Source organism: Paroedura picta, chromosome 1 (assembly GCF_049243985.1).
Source record: "Paroedura picta isolate Pp20150507F chromosome 1, Ppicta_v3.0, whole genome shotgun sequence".
Taxonomy (NCBI): domain Eukaryota; kingdom Metazoa; phylum Chordata; class Lepidosauria; order Squamata; family Gekkonidae; genus Paroedura; species Paroedura picta.
Genome location: NC_135369.1, coordinates 32,132,194 through 32,152,858, shown reverse-complemented (window position 1 = coordinate 32,152,858; position 20,665 = coordinate 32,132,194). Strand labels below are relative to the sequence as shown.

General features: G+C 48.5%; 1 protein-coding gene across 2 annotated transcripts; it reads right to left on the bottom strand.

Annotated features, from left to right (window-relative positions):
* Nucleotides 1–3,496: 3,496 nt before the first annotated feature.
* LOC143835220 (squalene synthase-like) lies at nucleotides 3,497–19,878 on the bottom strand. 2 transcript variants are annotated; one of them, XM_077332543.1, is made up of 8 exons: nucleotides 19,459–19,878; nucleotides 15,916–16,013; nucleotides 11,689–11,872; nucleotides 10,577–10,705; nucleotides 7,025–7,216; nucleotides 5,725–5,901; nucleotides 4,668–4,820; nucleotides 3,497–4,214 (listed from the first exon to the last, which is right to left on the bottom strand). In XM_077332543.1, the coding sequence occupies exons 1-8, from the start codon at nucleotides 19,564–19,566 to the stop codon at nucleotides 3,987–3,989; spliced, it is 1,269 nt and encodes a 422-aa protein (XP_077188658.1). In that variant the 5' UTR covers nucleotides 19,567–19,878; the 3' UTR covers nucleotides 3,497–3,986. The 2 variants fall into 2 exon arrangements, with proteins under 2 accessions (XP_077188658.1, XP_077188667.1); XM_077332552.1 differs by lacking the exon at nucleotides 15,916–16,013 and having other exon boundaries at nucleotides 19,459–19,877.
* Nucleotides 19,879–20,665: the final 787 nt, after the last annotated feature.

Below are 20,665 nucleotides of genomic sequence, written 5' to 3'. Positions count from 1 at the left end.
TGCTTGAGCGCCTGCAGGTTTTTGTGATCCATCCAAACCACAAATAGGACCGCAGATTCTTCCAACCAATGCCTCCAAGTAGCGAGCGCTAGTTTTACAGCCGCCGCCTCTTTTTCCCATATCGCCCAGTTGCGTTCGGGACCCGAAAACTTCTTAGATAGATAGGCAAGGGGGTGCAACTTCCCATCCCCCCCTTCCTGGAGGATCACGGCCCCCATGGCCACATCCAAAGAGTCTACTTGCACCGTAAATTGTTTGGCCGGGTCTGCGTGGGCTAGCACCGGTTCAGACGTGAAAAGGTGCTTCAGTCTTTCAAACGCTCCCTGGAAGAGCGGACACCACTTGAGCAGGGCGCTTGGTTGAGCAGCTGCCTTCCCACCCTCCTTGGTCTTTAATAAGTCCGTTAAGGGAAGGGCCACTTTGGCAAAGTTGGGAATGAAAGTTCTGTAAAAATTGGCGAACCCCAAGAAGCTCTGGAGTTGTTTACGTGTTTTGGGCGGCTCCCATGCCAATAGATCCTTCACTTTCCCCGGATCCATCCCAATCCCTGCCTTGGAGACTCTGAAACCCAGGAACTCCACCGACTCCTGGTGGAACTCGCATTTGGACAATTTGGCAAACAGCTGATGCTTCCGTAACCGGCTAAGCACCTCTCGGACCAGCTCCACGTGCTCCGCGGGCTTGTTTGAATACATCAAAATGTCATCAATGTACACCAACAACCCCTGGTACAGCAAATCATGCATAATTTCGTTAATCATATTCATGAACACGCCCGGAGCGCCGGCGAGGCCGAACGGCATGACAGTGTACTCAAATTGGCTCAGGGGGGTGTTGAACGCCGTCAGGTATTTGTGCCCCTTTTTTATGCGAACCCAGTAGTAAGCTTACCTCAGGTCTAACTTTGTAAAGATCCTCGCCTTTCCCAAATGCCCCAGCAAGACTTTGATGAGTGGCAAGGGGTAGGCATTGCAGGTGGAGACAGCGTTCAGCCCTCGGTAATCCGTGCAAAGGCGAAGGGAACCGTCCTTTTTTACAAAAAGGACCGGTACGGCCAGGGGAGAGGTGGCCGGCCGAATGAAACCTCTAGCCAGGTTTTTGTCCAAGAACTCCCTGAGTTCCTTCATCTCCCGCGGACTCATGGAGTACAATTTGGCTTTGGGGAGAGGCTCCCCTTTCTTTAGTTCGATCGCACAATGTCTTGCGATGGGGGGGCAGCTGATTACACTCCGCTTCTGCAAACACGTCCTCAAACCCTCGATACTCCTTCGGGAGCGCTAGCACCCCCGTCCCTGCCAACGCGGCCACGGCCAGCCCATCCTGACTTGGTTGAGGCCGCTGGTGCTGCTTACACCCCGGAGACGAGAATTTTACAGTCCCTTTCTTCCACTTTACCGTGGGATCGTGCTCCCGCAGCCAATCCAGACCCAGTACGCAAGGGAAGGCAGAACGGGGGGCCACCAGGGGCTGAATCTGCTCCCAATGTTTATCAATGTCCAAGTCAATGGGGAGCGTTTTTACTGTCGCTTCCCCCCCCGGGGCACACTCCCCGTCAAGCTGGGTGATTGGTAGTGGCTCCCTCAAAGGCACCTTCCCCACCCCCAAAGTCTCGGCCAGCGCTGGGCTCACCAGGGTTTTGGTGCAACCCGAGTCCACGATACAGCGCACCCCCAACTGTTTCCCCGAGTTGGGTTCCATGAGGGTGGCAGGCAAAAGAACCAAAGGGGAATCACTCACCGAACGTTTGCCCCTGCCTTGGACCTGCTGGCGGGGCGCCTACACAGCAGGTCGTCTTCGTTTCCCGATGGCTCTCCGGAGTTCGATCCTTCCTCCGGGCCACTGTCGCTGGAGTCTCCCACTGAAGGCGCCACCCCCGCCGGGGCCAGTAAGGACTTCTTCGTCACCGACCCTCGAGCTGGAGCACCTCCCACCGGCTTGGCTTCGGTTGGGCTTGCGCTCCCCGCTTTTCCTGGGCATTGGGCAAGGAAATGCCCGGCTTGGCCACAGCCCAGGCACAACCCTTTCTTGCGTCGGCGAGCCCGTTCACTGGAATCCGCCTTGGCCTTTGGCTTGGGCTTCTTAGATGTTGAGGTCTTCACACCCGCCTTTTCCTTGCCCCCGCCGAACTCAGCTGCCCGGAGCAGACGGTTTTCCATCTCACCAGCCAGGTGCACCCATCCCATCACGGTCGCGGGGTCGTCCAGGTGGAGGCATTTGCGAGCCAGGTTCCCGGAGAGTCCCCCTACGAAAGCATTCACCCTCTGTGGCTCCGTCCAGTTCGGCACCGCCGCGGACAGCTTCCTGAACTCCCGGGCGTACTCTGCCACCGTCTTCGACCCTTGCTTGAGCGCCTTGAGGTGCTTTTCCGCCGTCTCCCTCTCGAACGGGTCCACATACATCAGGCGCATGGTTCTCACAAAGTGGTTGTAGTTTCGCACCGCCCGTGGGTTGTAGCGATAGAGGTCCATGAACCACTTCGCCGCCTCTCCCTCCAAGCACTCTCCCATGAACCGGATACGTTCGGCGGTGTCTTGAAACGTAAAGCCCATGTCCATCATGTAGGCTTGGAGGTGGACCAGGAACCCCAGGAAAGCCGCTGAGTCTCCCGAGAAATGAGCCTTAAATTTGTAGGTGCTCCGCATTTCTACTCCACGGAGCTGCGGGGGCAGTCGGTTAGGGGCCCAAACCCTCAGCTGCCTCGCCCCTCAGGGACGCGGCCGCTCCCCGCGCCCCACTCCCGTGGCCGCTCCTGCTGCAGCCGCAACTCCTGCTGCGCCGTCCGCAGCCGCTCCGCTGCTTGTGCTGCTCCAGCCCCTCCGGCCCCGGCCTGGTCCTCTCCTCGGGCCCCCGCCGGGGGTTCTTCCCTCCGTCCGGCTGCAGCACCTTCTAGGTCGCCGTAGTAGTCCTCCTCGTCCGAAGGGTGCGCTGCTGCTCCCGCAGCTGCCAGGGCCGCGGTCTCAGCTCCAGCCACGGTGCCTTCCACTGACTTCAAGAACTCTCACCTTCTGCTCTCACAGGGTCGTCGGCCGCTTGGCCCTCGGGCGTCCGCTTGCAGCTCCCGCAAAAGGCGCCTCACCTCGCGCTGTGATTCTGGTGCCAGTTCTCCCGACACCGAGTGCATCCAGTCGGTCACCCGGCTGATTCTCTGCTGCAGCTCCTGCACCTCCAGGGTCACCGCCATTCCACAGTCTGGGACCCCCGCGGGCAGCTTGTCTGGCCACAGCTCATCCCCGGTCAGGTGGTCGTACTTCCATAACCGCCTGCGCTCGGTGATGTGTCTCTCCAGGAACTCTGAGGGACCCGGGGTTGCTTCACTCAAGGCTCTTGCCATCCCCGAGCCAAACAAGCCCGACGCAGGCAGCTCGTCTTGAGTGTAATCCCTGTACAGGTCCTCGTCCTGCTCACCATAGTTGTTGCCTTCGTCCTGCATGTTGGCAGGCAAAAGGTGTTGTGAGATTTGACTTAATGTCAAGCGTTGCAAGAACTCACAACAAGCTTCTTTATTAAAGAAAGCGTTTATTGAGAAGTTACTTCATACACCTAAGCTAAGGAAGTCAAATCTGCCTGAGGACAGATTTGCCTCCCCTTATCAATAGAGTTCTCCCGCCTAAAACTTGAAAGTTCCCAGGGGAGGGGGAAAGGAGGCACCAGGTGCCATAAACCATAGTGTTACATCTCGCACGTCCTTGGTCGTCTCCGGACAAGATAAGATGTTATGGTTACAAAAGGCAGACCCAGCCGGTAGGTTCAAAAGACAAATAATTCACAGCTCCCTGTGATAACAGGAGGTAGCAACATAGTTTCAGTTTCAGGCATGCAAGCATAATTTATGGGCCTTGGGTTACATAGGGCCCCAAGAACAAATCAGAGAAAAGGCAAGGCAAACGAAGATGGAGAAACTCATGCTAACTCATGGCAGGATTCAGCAGCGATCCTGACAATGTTGTGGCACAAAATACGGGAGGCAGAGGTTAAGAGTGGAGAGCTTAGAGCTCTGTGCTCAGTTCTCGCCCATATTCCTCTGTCACTTTTGAGAAGGTGCTCAGATAGTGCCAGCTCAAGGCAGCCAAGAGGATGACACAGGACAGATAGATGGGTGAGTAATGGGCTCGGGAGATGAGGGCGCCGCTGGGGACACTCAGGGATCGGATGGAAGCGATGATCTGTTGAGTTCTGCTGGAAGAAGGATCAGTGCTTGGGATCTTCTGGTAGATCTAATGAGAGAAGAATGCACAGATGGTAAAGAGGTCTCATGATCCACCAAGAGAACTGTGGTCATATTTGAAGGTATGGCCCACTAATACTAGGATACGGCCTTTATTTAGAGCTTTCAATGTCCTGACTTAGATAGGCCAGGCTAGCAGAGCTTTGTCAGCTCTCAGGAGCTAAGTAGGGTTGGCCTATTTAGTCAGTTTTTAGAAGGGAGACCACCAAGAAAGTCCTGGGTCACTATGCAGAGGCCAGTACGGACAAACCAATTCTTAACTTTTCAGCCAGTAACTGGCTTCCCTCTTATTCTACTGTTCACAATGTATGTTTTGATTCTAGGGTGATACTGTACCCTTTTGCATTGTTTAAACAGCACAGTAAGCATCTGAGCATTCCTGGCATTAGAACCACCAAGAAGAATTCTTGTATAAAGACTGCACTCCTGCTGCCCAACTTACCTCTTCCACGTACTGGTACATGATGGCTTTGACAGCATCGATATTGGTGGCATCCATCATCAGGGTGACGGCTTGTCCCTTCCGGATCTTCACCACCCCTCTGAAAACCTGCTTGTTGTTGTAGCAGGCAGCCAAAGTGGCAATGGCCATCACCTGTGGCGGAGGGAGGAAAGGCATCAGCACATCGCAGGGCTTCTACCAGAGAGGGCCGTACCAGGACTGTGTCTATTCTGGGCTGCAAGATGCCCCCAATAGCGAGCCAACATAATGCAATACAAAATCCCACATCAGGAGCCTACTGGGTGTGGTTTACTCTGCTTCTGCTGATTGTGAAAATGGAATCATGAACTGTTTGGGGACCAAATTCTCACCAAGCCAGCCACTAAGGTTTCACCAGCGCACACATGTATAAAACCTACCTGAGCCCAGATTCTTGACTTGTGATCAAGGTTTGACACATCAGATCACAAAGCTTAGCAAACTAGTACTGGGAAGATACATACAAGAGAGAACCCATAAATTAAAAACCCAGAAAACAAACCAGCTAAATAATGCAGACTTCAAAGTAGATACAAGCCAACCCAATAGCTATTTTCCAGTATATTAACCTGTGTTTATGGAATGGGAGGGAAAGCGGCATGGAGTAGCCTGATTTTGTCAGATCTCAGAAGCTAAGCAGTGTACATCAAGGAAAGTTCTGCAGGGGAAGGCAAAGGCAAACCACCTCCACTTCTTACTTGCCTTGACATCCCCTTGCTGGGATCAAAGTCAGTCAGTTATGACTTGATGTCACATATCTACATATTTATTATTTTCATATTTATTAGACCATTCTTCAAGGAGGTGTTATTGGACATGATGTATGGACATGATGGAGGGGTGCCAGGCCCTTGGTGCATCCCAGGGGAGCTGTGTCCAGACACGATGGAGGGGTGCCCGGCCATTCCCTCCCCTCCCCTCAAATGGTCCAGCAGGAGTTGGAATTCATCTTAATTTTTACACTGGAGGCTCTGAAGCCATGGTAGTGCACGACAAACCCCCAGACTATCCAACCTACCTGGGGAATAGCACAGAAATTGAACACGCTTTGGTTTCTCAGCTGGGATAAGTAGGTCAAGATGTCCGGAACGTGATGGAGTGTGTCGGTGATGAGCTCATTCATGCACTGAACAGCCTTGTCGATATTCTCTGGCATGGCCAGATCAGAAAGTTTCTTCACATACTTGCTCCAAACCTGAGAACAGTCCACAAACATTTTAACTGGGGGCTCTTCCACAGTTCTGAGTTAAAGCCAACACTTAATTCACCGTCTCCCTACTAAAGCAAAACAAAACCCACACACAATTCACCAAAAAAGTCAAATCGCCAAAATCATTTCCCCCTTAACATTTGTGCATTTTTAAAAGAAGATCTGAGTCACTTATTTTGTCATTGACAGGAAGACTGTTGCTCACAATGTTCAGGGGGCAGAGCAGGTTAAAAGCTCAGAGGGACAGGTTGATGAACCCAGCTCTGCACTGTGGCCAGGAATGCCTTATCTCCTGCCTCTGCTTTGCCTACTCACTCTTTTGAGACTCAAGAGGGTCTGCACATCCAGATCCTTGCAGAGGGGACTACAGTAATGCATTGGGCATCAGGCTGCCCTTGAAGACAACCTGGAATCTGCCAGTGGTGCACAGAAAGTGGCTGCAGCCAATTGTTGTCAGGGCTAATTGGTGGGAACGCATCATGCCCATTCTGAGGAGCCACCCTGGCTGCCAGTGTCTTTGTGTTTGGCTCATGGGGTTCGTTCTGACCTTCAGAAACCCCTCACAGCCTGGGGATGACATATCTGTAGGACCTGGTGCTGAAAGGTGGCAACAGCCCTGTACTAATAAAAATCCCATTGTCTACCATCAAGGGCACAAAAAGCCCTAAATATTGAGAGAAAATAATCTGTTTTGCATAATGGCATTTACATATGCATTTCCAGTGTTTCTGATATTACAACTGTTCTATGTAAACCGCCCTGAGCCTTCCGGGAGGGCAGTATATAAATATAATAAAAATAAACTGCCCTGTAATGTAGGCCAGTGTCAGTATCTCCGTATTACAGACAGGGGTGGTTGTTTGAGACAATGTGGTTTATCTAAGACCACTTCTTAGGCAGCCTTGAGAGGTTGAGCCCAAGCAGGTCAGCAGAGGTGAGATTTATTTTAGTTTGGATTTCTACTTCTGTGCTATGATTTTTGTACTTTTCACAGCAGTTTGTTGCAAATGTTAAAAAACAAATGGGAATGTAAAACCGGCATGGATAAGCATACATAAAGTTGATGCAAATGACCTCCTTCTGCCCCCTCGTCCCTCCCTTCTTTTACCTCTCTGGGCCAGAATTCTCTGCCTTCTACTTGGTCCTCCAGGTAGTCTCGAATGATGTTGTTTTTTTGCAGGAAGAGGCCCGCGGAGTTGGCCAGATCCGTGTCTTGTCCAATGATGGGATCTTCCAGCTTGGATGCAGAGAAGAGCCGGGAGAGGCCGATCCCAACCAGGCCAGAAACATAGTGGCAATACTGTAAGGGGTTGAAAAGTTTCACTTTTTTTTCACAAAAACAGCCAGGTGCACCTCGCCGTTGCCCTCCCAAGGCCATTTTCCTGTAGACTAACGAATGATCCATGCAGGCATAGATTTATATGCTAACCAGCCCCACAGTCATGCATCCCGTCCTCTGGAAAGCCATGCTGGGGAAGTTTTCTGTATTTGATCAGTGGGGGATGTTTCACACATGGTTTGGGTTCTATAGACCTTAAGGAATAATCATGTTCATGCAAAACCACCCCATGACTCCACAGCAAGGCACCTTGCCAGCTTTGCCCAGAACTGACAGCCCACAGGCTCAACTGTCACCAAAACAGATCTGGAGGAGGACAGAGAAGCCCATCCAAATCCTGATTTGAGGAAAGATCCTTCACTTATTTCACCATTACTGCATAATGCTGATGGGGAGTCATGGTAATTGTAGTCCAAAGACATCTGGAGAGCCACTGTTTGCCCACCCCTGCCCTAGAGGGTTGTGGTGGTCAGGACAAGTGCAACCAAGGTCTAGCAACTTTGCCAAAGCCTTAGGAGCCACATAGCAAGCTGTCAGCAGGAGTATTGCTGTCAATTGTCTGATTGTCTTGTTACACTCTACTGTTTTAGGAAAAAGCAATGCTTGAACCAACACACAAATTTACTTGTTGATGTGGGACACATCTCCTGGCACTCATCATCAAATGGAAATGAATATGGACATGATGTCCATAGTCTCGCCTATGGAGTGCGCTAGAAGATGTGAGGGCCCAACGGGGGCTAAGGCAGCAGCTGCTCCATCCCCGGGGTTTTGGAAGAAGGTGTGCCGGCCCTGGGGGCCTAATCAGGCACTGCATGCGCCGCAATAGGGTGAGCCAGTGGCTCCACTGTCCCTGAAGCAGGACACCATTGACCGGGGCAGATCTTGATTAAAAATTTGGTCTATATGGAGCAACAAACATTTTCATAGAATGCATAGAATGTAAAAATAGCATTGTTATATATATATATATATATATATATATATATATATATATATATATATATATATATATATATATATATATATATATTTAATTGCAACACAAGTACAATTTGCCAGGTGCCCCCAGATGTCCCTCCAAAAGTGGGACAATCTGGTCACCTTAGCCAAGGCAGCAGTGGAGGAGCAGGTAAACAGGAAGAGGGAGAGAATGGGGAGTATCTGTGGGAGTGTGTGTTTGCTTGGGAGGGAGTGAGGTTGAGAAACCAACAGTTAAATGGGGAAACAGGAGGGGGGAAGGGAAGAGAGTCTGTGGGTGGGTGTGTTTACAAGGGAGGGAGGGGGAGGAAACAAGGAGGAGGTTGGGAAACCAACAGGTAAGTAGGGAAAAGGGGAGGAGGAAGGGCATCTCTGTAAGTCTGTGGTTGTGTGTTTGCAAGGGAGGGAGAGGCCCTGACCAAGTAGCCCCAGAGCAGGTATGTGTCCCACCTACCCTATGAGAGTCAGACTGTCAGTAAAAAAAAAAATTCACTCCACTGACTTCAAGAACTCTCACCTGACTTCACAAAAGTTGTTGCAAGGATAAAATGGAAGAGGGGAGATTAGGCAGCCCAGAGCTCTTCGGAGAGAGGCACATAATAAATAACTAAGTAAGCAACTGGCAAGGAGCAGCCCGGAGATGTAGTTTCGGCATTGCGAAAATCATCCTTAGTCCCGCCTCTCCTACAGGGCTATGAACCCATCCTTATGATTTTGGCTTCATGTGATACCAAGTGACTGCCAGCCAATCAGAGTCCATGGAGCTCCACTAGATAGGAGGAGGTGGCCCAGCCTCAGCTTAAGTGGGGGAAGAAAATGTTCTTGCCCTCAAACAAGGAATGGAGCATCTGCTTAGCCAGGCCCTTACTTGGCTTCAAGTAAGGTTTTGTGGATTGGTTTAGGGGGAAATGTTTATTTTCGTGAAACAAATAAGTGTTTTGATAAGGGCCTTTAATGTCTAACTGGTATGTGTAGGTTCTGTAAAAAAGGTGCTCTGTGCGGGGGGAAAGAAGACCATAATAGGCTTTCATAAGCATCCTATAAGATTTTCTTGAAGTTTTGTTGTGCATCTTCCTTCAGACTTGCTCTACCAGTCTCAGTTCCCATTTCCTCTCAAACAGCTCCTTTGTGTACCAAGGAGCCTGTTTGAGACGGGGCCAAGGAGGACATTGGGGAGTGATCTCATCCATTAGGCCAGCACCCGGTCTAGTAGGTCACCAAGTAGCATCGAGTTCCACAGAGCATTCAGGAAAACATCTGGATCCATACGTCTCTGTGGGTGGCCCATACAGGGAGGGGGTGGTATTAGTAATCTATCCACTTTGCCTTCAAGGCACTGTGGTCTGACCATGGAACAATCTACCGCTGCGTGAAAGATCAAATTCAGGGTGTGGCATGCCGGGGGGGGGGGGGGGACCAGTGACAACCTGTCTCCACGGCCAATACTAGGTCTGTGCCATGCCCAGAGGCTGGCATGGACATGGAAGTCACCCAGAACTAACAGTCTGGGGAACTGCAAGGCCCAGGCAGCCAGCGCCTCTAGGTTGTCAGAGACGTCACCTGGTGGTGCATTAGGTGGGCAGTACACCAACCATATGGCCAAGCATTCACTGAGCCCCATCCTAGGTCTAAGACCAACATTCTGGATGCAACCTTTCATGTACATGCACACTTCTTCAGATGGTGTACCCTTGCCAGGGGTACCCTTTAATTGAGAGCCAGTTCTACTTTACATAGTAAGGTCATCCATAGACAACAGTTATTAAATATTTTATTTGCTGTTAAATATTTTGTCATTCATCTCCACCTTTGTCTTGTCCATCAAGTCGAATGACCAAGGAGAAGTGATCTCTATTAACTTCACATATAAGTACAGCTTTACTCAAGCAGTTTCCAAATGAGAGAACTTTAGGGAGTCCATAGCTTACATGCTACGTCCTTTGTTCTGAGATTGTTCTCCCCATTTCCTTTGATGGTGGGCAGTAGGAGTTCAAAGAACTGGGAACTCTTCAGTCCAGAAAGCAATTGTTCCAGAGGCTCCCAAGCCCAGGGCCATCACAGCACTCCTAAAGATCAGTGGCCAGCATGTGACCATGGTACCTCCAACTACAGCCCATCAAATGCAAACTTAGACAGCAAAGTAAAAATATCTCTATCATAAAGATGACAACTGAGAAACTAACTGGTAAATTTGTGATGGCTGCTCACATTGCCAACTTTCTATGATCCTCACCGACCTATTTACTAAAGGTATACATCACAGAGGTTCTGCCCGCCAACCAGCCTGCAAGTCTCGCAGGGGGAATCCTCAGCCTCTTCTGCCCCCTCCATTACACTCACCTCATCCCAATCCTGCTTGGAATCCACCTTCTTCTTCAGGAACTCAGCAATCCCAGGTCCCCCCATTTGGCAAACGTCGGCAATGATGTCTTGATAGACCTTTGCCAGGTTCCGAAATTCCCAAGAGATCTAAGGCAGAAATTTCAAGCAAAAGAAACAGACAAGCAGTAAATAACAAGGAGACCATCCTGATAGCTCTTTCAACATGTCAAAATCAGACCAGTCATCAATCAGGATACCTGAAGGGTAACATTCTTGCCCTGCAGCTGCTTCTACTGACATACTGGAAGTCACAGGTTTCCAGGAAGCCATAACATACCTTCACTTCAGCAAAACACCCTCAAAGCCAAACACACTGCAAGCCTATCATGAGGCCGCAGCTGGAGGTTGGTGATTTCTGGGACAGGAACCTTCCTGGGTACAAGAGGCTTTCGCAGTAGTATAGCAATGCCAGCCATTTGGTATTCCACATACCCGTGGATTTTTCTGCAGTGAAAAGTGCTGCTTTTGAAATAGACACTCCACTTAGCTACTCCTGTCCTGAAGGACCAATCAGTATATTGTATAGCAGAATCAAGCATGTTGCCTCCTTCAAAAGAACTGGAGTTGGTGCAGGGGAGAGGGGAAGAGACAACAACGTCTTAAGCCTATGCAAGTTACAAAAGTAAGGCCAGATTGGCATTTGGGGTGGCTCTCTCTTGTTCTAGAGCCTGAACACTTCCCAGAAGCACTGCTGATCAATAACCTTCCCTTTCTCCGAACCAGTGCAACATACAACTGATGTATGTCTTGGACCACCCTTACAACTGTGAATTTTTACAAATTGAATTTGTTTTACAAGGATTGTTAACCAATTTGTTTCAGTACCATATCTGTGGACAAGCAAAGACTCTGTTGTTCCAATACACAAGGCTTTGAAAATACTCAACAATTAATTAAAACATTATCAGGCGGCACAGTGCAAACTCTGCAGCTGTAGGACCATAACAGGCAATTCACTCATGGTAGGAATACAGAATGAGCTTTGATTATGTCCTCTGAATCTATGCAAAGGACGGACTACCAGTTTAAAAACCAAGTAATGAGAGACCTGAACAGGCAAGCCTGCTCACCGTTGGGAAGTCCTCTAGCAACTGCCTGTCTTTGCCCTTGCTCCCCATGAATTTCCAGTCTGGCTGGTACAGGTAGGAGTGAAAGTTCTCTAGCATGGGGACCTTGGTTTCTAGACTGATGGTCATGTCGTCCTCAATGGTGTCCATGGCTCGGAGAACCAAGTAGAAGATGCATGTCACGTTGCTGTGAAGAACAAGGAAGGACACGTTATTACCTGAATGCCCATCTGGAGAAAACATCTGGGTCTGGCCTCTGAACAGTGCCACATTTTTCAGCTGACCCTCTCCCAGCAATTCTCCCGTCCTCGGGGGTCCCTCGGTCAATGGGTGGACTAAATCCCACAAGGTTCCATTTTAACAGAGCTGAGGGAGTCTGCTGGGAGGAGGTCAGAGATCAAAGGGAAACATGAAATTTTCCTAACAGGTATTGAACACACCCCCTTCAAGGATCGCTGCCTTGTTGTGGCAAGGGGGCTTGCGTAGTTCAGTGAAGCTATGAGCTATGCCGTGCAGGGCCACCCAAGACGGACAGGTCATAGCTGAGAGCTCTGACAAAAGGTGATCCACTGGAGAAGGAAATGGCAAACCACTCCAGTATCTTTGCCATGAAAACTCTATGGACAGTTCCAATAGGCATAACGATATGACGCTGGAAGATGAGCCCCTCAGGTCGGAAGGTGTCCAATATGCTACTGGGGATGAGCAGACGGCTAGTACGAGTAGCGCCAGAATGAATGAAGCGGCTGGGCCAAAGCCGAAAGGACGCTCAGTTGTGGAAGTAACTGGTGGCGAAAAGACAGTCCGATGCTGTAAAGATTTTTATTCCATAGGAACCTGGAACGTCAGATCCATGAATCAAGGCAAGCTGGACGTGGTTAAACAAGAAATGACAAGACTGAACATCGACATTTTAGGAATCAGTGAACTAAAATGGACAGGAATGGGTGAATTTAATTCAGATGACCATCAGGTATACTACTGTGGACAAGAATCTCGCAGAAGAAATGGAGTAGCCTTCATAATCAATAAGAGAGTAGGAAAAGCAGTCTTGGGATACAATCCCCAAAATGACAGAATGATCTCAGTGCGAATCCAAGGCAAACCATTCAACATCACAGTGATCCAGGTCTACGCCCCAACCACTGCTGCTGAAGAGGATGAAGTTGATCAGTTCTATGAAGCCCTACAACACCTTCTAGAAGCAACGCCCAAAAATGATGTGCTTATCATCATGGGGGATTGGAATGCTAAAGTAGGAAGCCAAAAGATAACCGGGATAACAGGCAAGTTTGGCCTTGGAGTACAAAATGAAGCAGGGCACAGGCTGGTAGAATTTTGTCAAGAGAATACAATGGTCATAGCAAACACTCTTTTCCAGCAACCCAAGAGACGACTCTACACATGGACATCACCAGACGGTCAACACAGAAATCAGATTGACTATGTGCTCTGCAGCCAAAGATGGAAAAGTTCTATCCAGTCAATAAAAACAAGACCAGGAGCTGATTGTGGTTCAGATCATGAGCTTCTTGTTGCAAAATTTAGGCTTAAATTGAAGAAAGTAGGGAAAAGCACTAGGCCACTCAGGTATGAACTAAATCATATCCCCGACGAATACACAGTGGAGGTGACAAATAGATTTAAGGAATTAGATCTGATAGACAGAGTGCCTGAAGAACTATGGACGGAGGTTCGCAACATTGTACAAGAGGTAGCAACTAAAACCATCCCAAAGAAAAAGAAATGCAAGAAATCAAAATGGCTGTCTGAGGAAGCTTTACAAATAGCTAAGGAGAGAAGGGAAGTGAAAGGCAAGGGAGAAAGAGAAAGATACACCCAACTGAATGCAGAATTCCAGAGAAAAGCTAGAAGAGATAAGAATGCCTTCTTAAATGAACAGTGCAAACAAATAGAAGAAAACAATAGAATCGGGAGGACCAGAGATCTTTTCAAGAAAATTGGAGATATGAAGAGAACGTTTCATGCAAAGATGGGTATGATAAGGGACCAAAATGGTAGGGACCTCACAGAAGCAGAAGAGATTAAACAAAGGTGGCAAAATTATACAGAAGAACTATACAAGAGCGAGCTTAACATCCCTGATGACCACAATGGGGTAGTTACTGACCTGGAGCCAGATATCCTGGAATGTGAAGTCAAATGGGCCTTAGGAAGTCTGAGTAACAATAAAGCTAGTGGTGGTGACAGCATTCCAGTTGAACTATTCAAAATCTTAAAAGACGATGCAGTAAAAGTGCTACACTCAATATGCCAGCAAATTTGGAAAACTCAACAATGGCCACAGGATTGGAAAAGGTCAGTTTACATTCCAATCCCAAAGAAGGGCAATGCCAAAGAATGTTCAAACTACCGCACCATTGCACTAATTTCTCATGCTAGCAAAGTTATGCTCAAAATCCTACAAGCTAGGCTCCAGCAGTATGTGGACCGAGAACTTCCAGAAGTACAGGCAGGATTTCGAAGAGGCAGAGGAACTAGAGATCAAATTGCCAACATACGCTGGATCATGGAGAAAGCTAGGGAGTACCAGAGGAACGTCTACTTCTGCTTCATTGACTATGCTAAAGCCTTTGATTGTGTGGAGCACAACAAATTGTGGCAAGTTCTTAAAGAGATGGGAATACCAGAGCATCTTATTTGTCTCTTGAGAAATTTATATGCAGGTCAAGAAGCAACAGTGAGAACTGAACATGGAATCACTGACTGGTTCAAAATTGAGAAAGGAGTTCGGCAAGGCTGTATACTGTCGCCTTGCCTATTTAACTTGTATGCAGAGCACATCATGAGAAATGCGGGATTAGAGGAGTCACAAATTGGGATCAAGATTGCAGGGAGAAATATCAACAACCTCAGATATGCAGATGATACCACTCTAATGGCAGAAAGTGAAGAGGAATTAAAGAGCCTGTTGATGCGGGTGAAGGAGGAGAGTGCAAAAGTTGGCTTGAAACTCAACATCAAGAAAACAAAGATCATGGCATCCGGCCCGCTCAATTCCTGGCAAATAGATGGGGAAGAAATGGAGATAGTGACAGATTTTATTTTCCTGGGCTCCAAGATCACTGCAGATGGGGACTGCAGCAAAGAAATTAAAAGACGCTTGCTCCTGGGGAGGAAAGCTATGGCAAATCTAGACAGCATCCTAAAAAGCAGAGACATCACCCTGCCAACAAAAGTGCGTTTAGTCAAGGCTATGGTCTTCCCAGTTGCAATGTATGGCTGCGAAAGTTGGACCATAAGGAAGGCCGAGCGTCAAAGAATTGAGGCTTTTGAACTCTGGTGCTGGAGAAGACTCTTGCGAGTCCCTTGGACTGCAAGGCGAACAAACCGGTCAGTCCTAGAGGAGATCAGCCCTGACTGCTCTTTAGAAGGCCAGATCCTGAAGATGAAACTCAAATATTTTGGCCACCTCATGAGAAGGAAGGACTCCCTGGAGAAGAGCCTAATGCTGGGAGCGATCGAGGGCAAAAGAAGAAGGGGACGACAGAGAATGAGGTGGCTGGATGGAGTCACTGAAGCAGTAGGTGCAAACTTAAATGGACTCCAGGGAATGGTAGAGGACAGGAAGGCCTGGAGGATCATTGTCCATGGGGTCGCGATTGGTCGGACACGACTTCGCACATAACAACAACAAATTGAACACAAAACCCCTTTGGCTGTTGGAGAGTTGCAAAATTTTATTGTCCAGCAGCCTACCTTACAAGGCTGCTATATGAATCACATTCAGAGAAGCAGGCAAGAACCTTACATGCTTCCAAAGGAGAAGCCTGCAGTGACAAAAATGTCTGATGCAGAGCCTGAGAAAGAAACCTTCTCTGCCTTGACCCCAGGAAAGACAACTACTAGCCAGGATAAGGTTGGCGGCTTAGTTCCCCCCCCCCCTTAAGTCTTTCCTTGACGCACCAAATTGCTTGAATGAGAAGAAAAGTTGGTTCTTATATGCTGCTTTTCTCTATCTGAAGGAGGCTCAAAGCGGCTTACATTTGCCTTCCCTTTCCTCTCCTCACAACGGACACCCTGTGGGGTGGGTGAGGCTGAGAGAGCCCTGATATTGCTGCCCGGTCAGAACAGCTTTCTCAGTGCTGTGGGGAGCCCAAGGTCACCCAGCTGGCTGCATGTGGGGGAGCGCAGAATCGAACCTGGCATGCCAAATTAGAGGTCTGCACTCCTAACCACTACACCAGGCCTGTCCCCCTTGCCACTCACCGCAGCTCTCCATCGAGCGCTCGGATGACGGCAGCAAAGCTCCGGCTGGTCTGATTCAGGTACGTGTAGCAGGTGCGGAGGCTGTCACAGAGCATGTCCTGCGGAAAGAGCATGGGTGGGGAGAGGGGCTGAATGGCCAGGAAGCAGGGTGGGGGTGCAGCAGGAGCTGCTTCTGCCGTCCCTGGAACAGAACCACCTGTTGCCCAATGCAGTCAAGCATGATGATCTGGGGCCGCTGCACCTACCACCATCCCCAGATGGCAGAGAGGGTGTAAATATGTGGGTTCAGAGGAAAGAACACCAGTCTACTTGGCAAACAAATAATTCTTTATTTTTCTCAGCATTGAGTATATGTTGAAGGAAGCAACAACATGACTGAAAAACCCCTGGCACTAATTCCAGGATACCATTATAAAGGGGAAAATCACACCCACCCCCCTGCTCTTTAAAACAAAAATCATCCACTAGTTGTCTCTGGACAAGTCATCAGCCAAACAGAAATAACAACCTACATCACAGGATTGCATGGTATATTGGGGATTAAACATAAAATGGTGGTAGTGAACAGAAAAACTGAACACTGACCCTGTGAGGTGGCGACAAAAAAACATTTCTTGCAAATAAAAAGCTAGCCCATACAGAAGTCCTCACTGAAGGTATATAGTTTTATCCAAAGCCTGACATGAAGCATGAGAAAGAGTTCATTTCTTTGAGCAGAAAGAAAGATGTAACCTTGACCTATAGTCAGGTTGGAAATTTTTTTGGCATTCTTCAGAAATCAGAACAATTTGCTGTACCTAGGTGCAACAGCTGATAGAAGGAAAACTGCCTCAAGGATTCACAAGTCAGCCACAACTTCTCTTTCAAAGAGAAAGTGTTCCTACTTCAAAGGCAGTCAGGTGCATCATTATTAATGTACTGTATTCCCTGTCAGTCCAACATCTTATTACCAGGTTACAGGATAGATTTTATTTACAACATTTGCAGACAAAATGTCAATGTAAGGCAGTGAAATACACATTAGATTATTGTTGTTGTTAAGTGCGAAGTTGTGTCTGACCCATCGCGACTCCATGGACAATGATCCTCCAGGCCTTCCTGTCCTGTACCATTCCCCGAAGTCCATTTAAATTTGCACCGACTGCTTCAGTGACTCCATCCAGCCACTTCATTCTCTGTCGTCCCCTTCTTCTTTTGCCCTCGATCACTCCCAGCATTAGGCTCTTCTCCAGGGAGTCCTTCCTTCTCATAAGGTGGCAAAAGTATTTGAGTTTCATCTTTAGGATCTGGCCTTCTAAGGAGCAGTCAGGGCTGATCTCCTCTAGGACTGACCGGTTTGTTCACCTTGCAGTCCAAGGGACTCGCAAGAGTCTTCTCCAGCACCAGAGTTCAAAAGCCTCAATTCTTTGACGCTCGGCCTTCCTTATGGTCCAACTTTCACAGCCATACATTGCAACTGGGAATACCATAGCCTTGACTAGATGCACTTTTGTTGGCAGGGTGATGTCTCTGTTTTTAAGCTTATTAGATTATTACGCACCCTGAATGCAGTGGATGTCTTGCACATAGATCACTTACTGAATTATCCACGGGGGGGGGGGGGGGGACGACACACAGCTGTTCCACTATATGTTTCTGGTAAGGCATTGGAGGAGGAGCGTGTCTCATGGCTTAAGTGCCACTCAGCATTTAACACCCACTCAGGGCGGCTGTCCCGCTCCTGAGTGCCTCCTCCTTCAACCGGCTTGCTTGCCTGTCCAGCAGCCAGCCAATTGCCTTCCATCCTCAATCCCTGACCACCCCCTCCTCCTTTTATTTCCTTCTGAGGTTTGGAGGCTCCAGATCCCTGATGTGTGAGAGCTGCCCCTGCTGGTGAGTTCCCTAACAGCTGCTCGCAGCCCTTCCAGCTCCTGGGGGAGGCCATCCGCAGAGTTCTTCCACTCCACCCACCTAATCTAGCACCCATTGTATTCCTCAATGCAACGGTCTTGACTCCTAGTTACATACATAATTTGTAGATTCCTATTCTACAGGAAGGACAGGAAGGCCTGGAGGATCATTGTCCATGGGGTCGCGATGGGTCGGACACGACTTCGCACCTAACAACAACAACATTCTAGTAAAGCATTTAAAGAATGTAAGAATATGAAGAGCCTTGCTGGATCAGACCAATGGTACAAGTAGTTCAGCATCCTGTTTCACAGTAGTCACCAGCTTTCCCTGGGGGCCTAGGCATTCCCCAGATGTTGTCTTCTAACACAGAGGCTTCCTGTCTCTGTATGTGGAACAAGCAGGTATAAAAGCTGTAGGTATTTTTGAAGCTGCTTTACAGTTTTAGCAAAATGTGTACATGCTGAAATTATAGCAACATTAGTCCTTGGGGAATCTTTCTTCTTTTACTACTCCCTGGTCTTTTTCACACACACACACACACACACACACACACGCACAACACATCTTGGATGGACACTGAGAGAGACATTATACTTGTGGGGGGGGAAAAGGCTTAATTGTGTTGGTTCTCTGTTTTGGGTTTAAGCTTCCATCTTTCATTTGTCACTGGTTTGGCTAGCATCGTACACTGCCCTGAAATTCCACTGTATGGCAAGAAAGATAGAACTTAAATGATTTAATAAAGTACCTTTAAAGTTAATTATGAACTGTATTCTGTATTTTTTTGGTTGCAAGCTTGTAGCCCTTGGTGGTAGATAGGAGATATTTATCTGAAAATCCAAGTTTTAAATTTAGCCATAAAGGTAACAAGGGATCAGACCTATTACCTAACCTAATTCTGAGGATGTGGAGGGGATAAAGAGGGATAACAGTGATAACAGAAGAGCCCCTATCTATGGGACATTGTATTCCATGGAGGAAGCCATGTACATCATTAAGTTAAATTGTAAACTGGAAGCCCTAGCCCCTATTTCCCAGGTATATATGAAAGATAACTCAGAAGTGAGGAAAGATGCTTTAATTTTTGGCCCCATGAAGCCAGAGACATTAATAACACATGCTGTTAGGGTACCTAGTTTTAGTAGGTCCCACTGTTAAATCACCTTGCCATCCATTGACAGTTCACTTTCATTATCTGGCTTTCTTTCCTCCCTCCCAAGTCCTATACACCAGATTACTTACATAAAATATTTGTAACTGAAATGCCTTGTGATAGGACAATGTTTAGTGTAAGTTACACACAGCAGATTGCAAAAAGGGAGATCTGGATTCAAATGCTGACTAAGGCATGCAATCTCCCTGGGTGTACTTAGGCTAGGTTCCCTTAACCTGAGCTACTTGACATTGTTAAAATAAGAGATGCAGGGGAAAATAATCTCAAATACTGCCTTAAGGAAGGGCAGAAGAATGAAATAAACTTAACTTTTTTTCTTTTTCTTTTTTTCTTCTTTTTTTTGCTGAGTAAGTAGCAGTATTGGTCTACAGCAATATCCAGAGGCAAAAACTGCCACACCACCCCTGAAACATCAGTAACATGGCACAAAGGGTCTTTTCTTCCTTCCGGCTGCTCTCCTGCGTGGATTCACTCACCTCGTCTGCCTGGGGCATCACCGCCTTATAGCCGCCCAGCTTGAACTTCACCAGGTTGTAGAGCTCTTCCGGATGGCCCAGCCATTTCTTCAGCAGCTCCATTGGCATCCGGCCTCCCCTGGGCACAGGGGGTTGAGTGCCCGCTTTCACCGGGAGACCCACCGGGCGCTTCCCCTTCCCCGCTCCTTCAGGCGTCGCTCCGGTCTCTTCTCTCCCCGGCTTCCTGCTTTCCCGTCCCCTTCGCGCGCGCTGTTAATTTCCTCTCGCCGGACCCCCTGCCCGATGGGACCCCTTCCGCCAGCCCCTCGAGCAGCGCGGCCCTAAGACGTCTTTCCCCTCCTGCCCCGGCTCTCGTCTTTTGCAACGTCCTCCTGCAGCCGCAGCCAATCAGCCTGCCAGGCACCGGGTCCGGTGGGCTGATAGAGAGTCGAGCAGCCGCGCGGTGCTCGCACCAGGAAGGCAGCACCCAATCAGGCCGTTACAGGGCTGGTGTGACGGCCATTCGCTCTCTCCCGATTGGCTCGCCAGTGCAAAGAACTGCCTCACAGTTTAAGGTGGGTTACAGATGAAAATCACAGTACAGGTAAAAACATGGCCTAATAATAACAGCAGGATAAGAACAGTAGCAGAGCCTCTTGTGGCGCAGAGTGGTAAGGCAGCCGTTTGAAAGCTTTGCCCATGAGGCTGGGAGTTCAATCCCAGCAGCCGGCTCAAGTTTGACTCAGCCTTCCATCCTTCCGAGGTCGGTAAAATGAGTACCCAGCTTGCTGGGGGGTAAACGGTAATGACTGGGGAAGGCACTGGCAAACCACCCCGCAAATGGGAATACCATGGCTTTGATTAGACACACTTTCAATGGCAGAGTGATGTCTCTGCTTTTTTAGGATGCTGTCTAGATTTGCCATAGCTTTCCTCCCCAGGAGCAAGTGTCTTTTAATTTCTTTGCTACAGTCCCCATCTGCAGTGATCTTCAAGCCCTGGAAAATAAAATCTGTCACTACCTCCATTTCTTCCCCATCTATTTACCAGGAATTGAGATGCCATGATCTTCATTTTCTTGATGTTGAGTTTCAAGCCAACTTTTGCACTCTCCACCTTCACCCGCATCTAAGGGCTCTTTAGTTCCTCTTCACTTTCTGCCATTAGAGTGGCATCATCTACATATCTGAGGTTGTTGATATTTTGCCCTGCAATCTTGATCCCAATC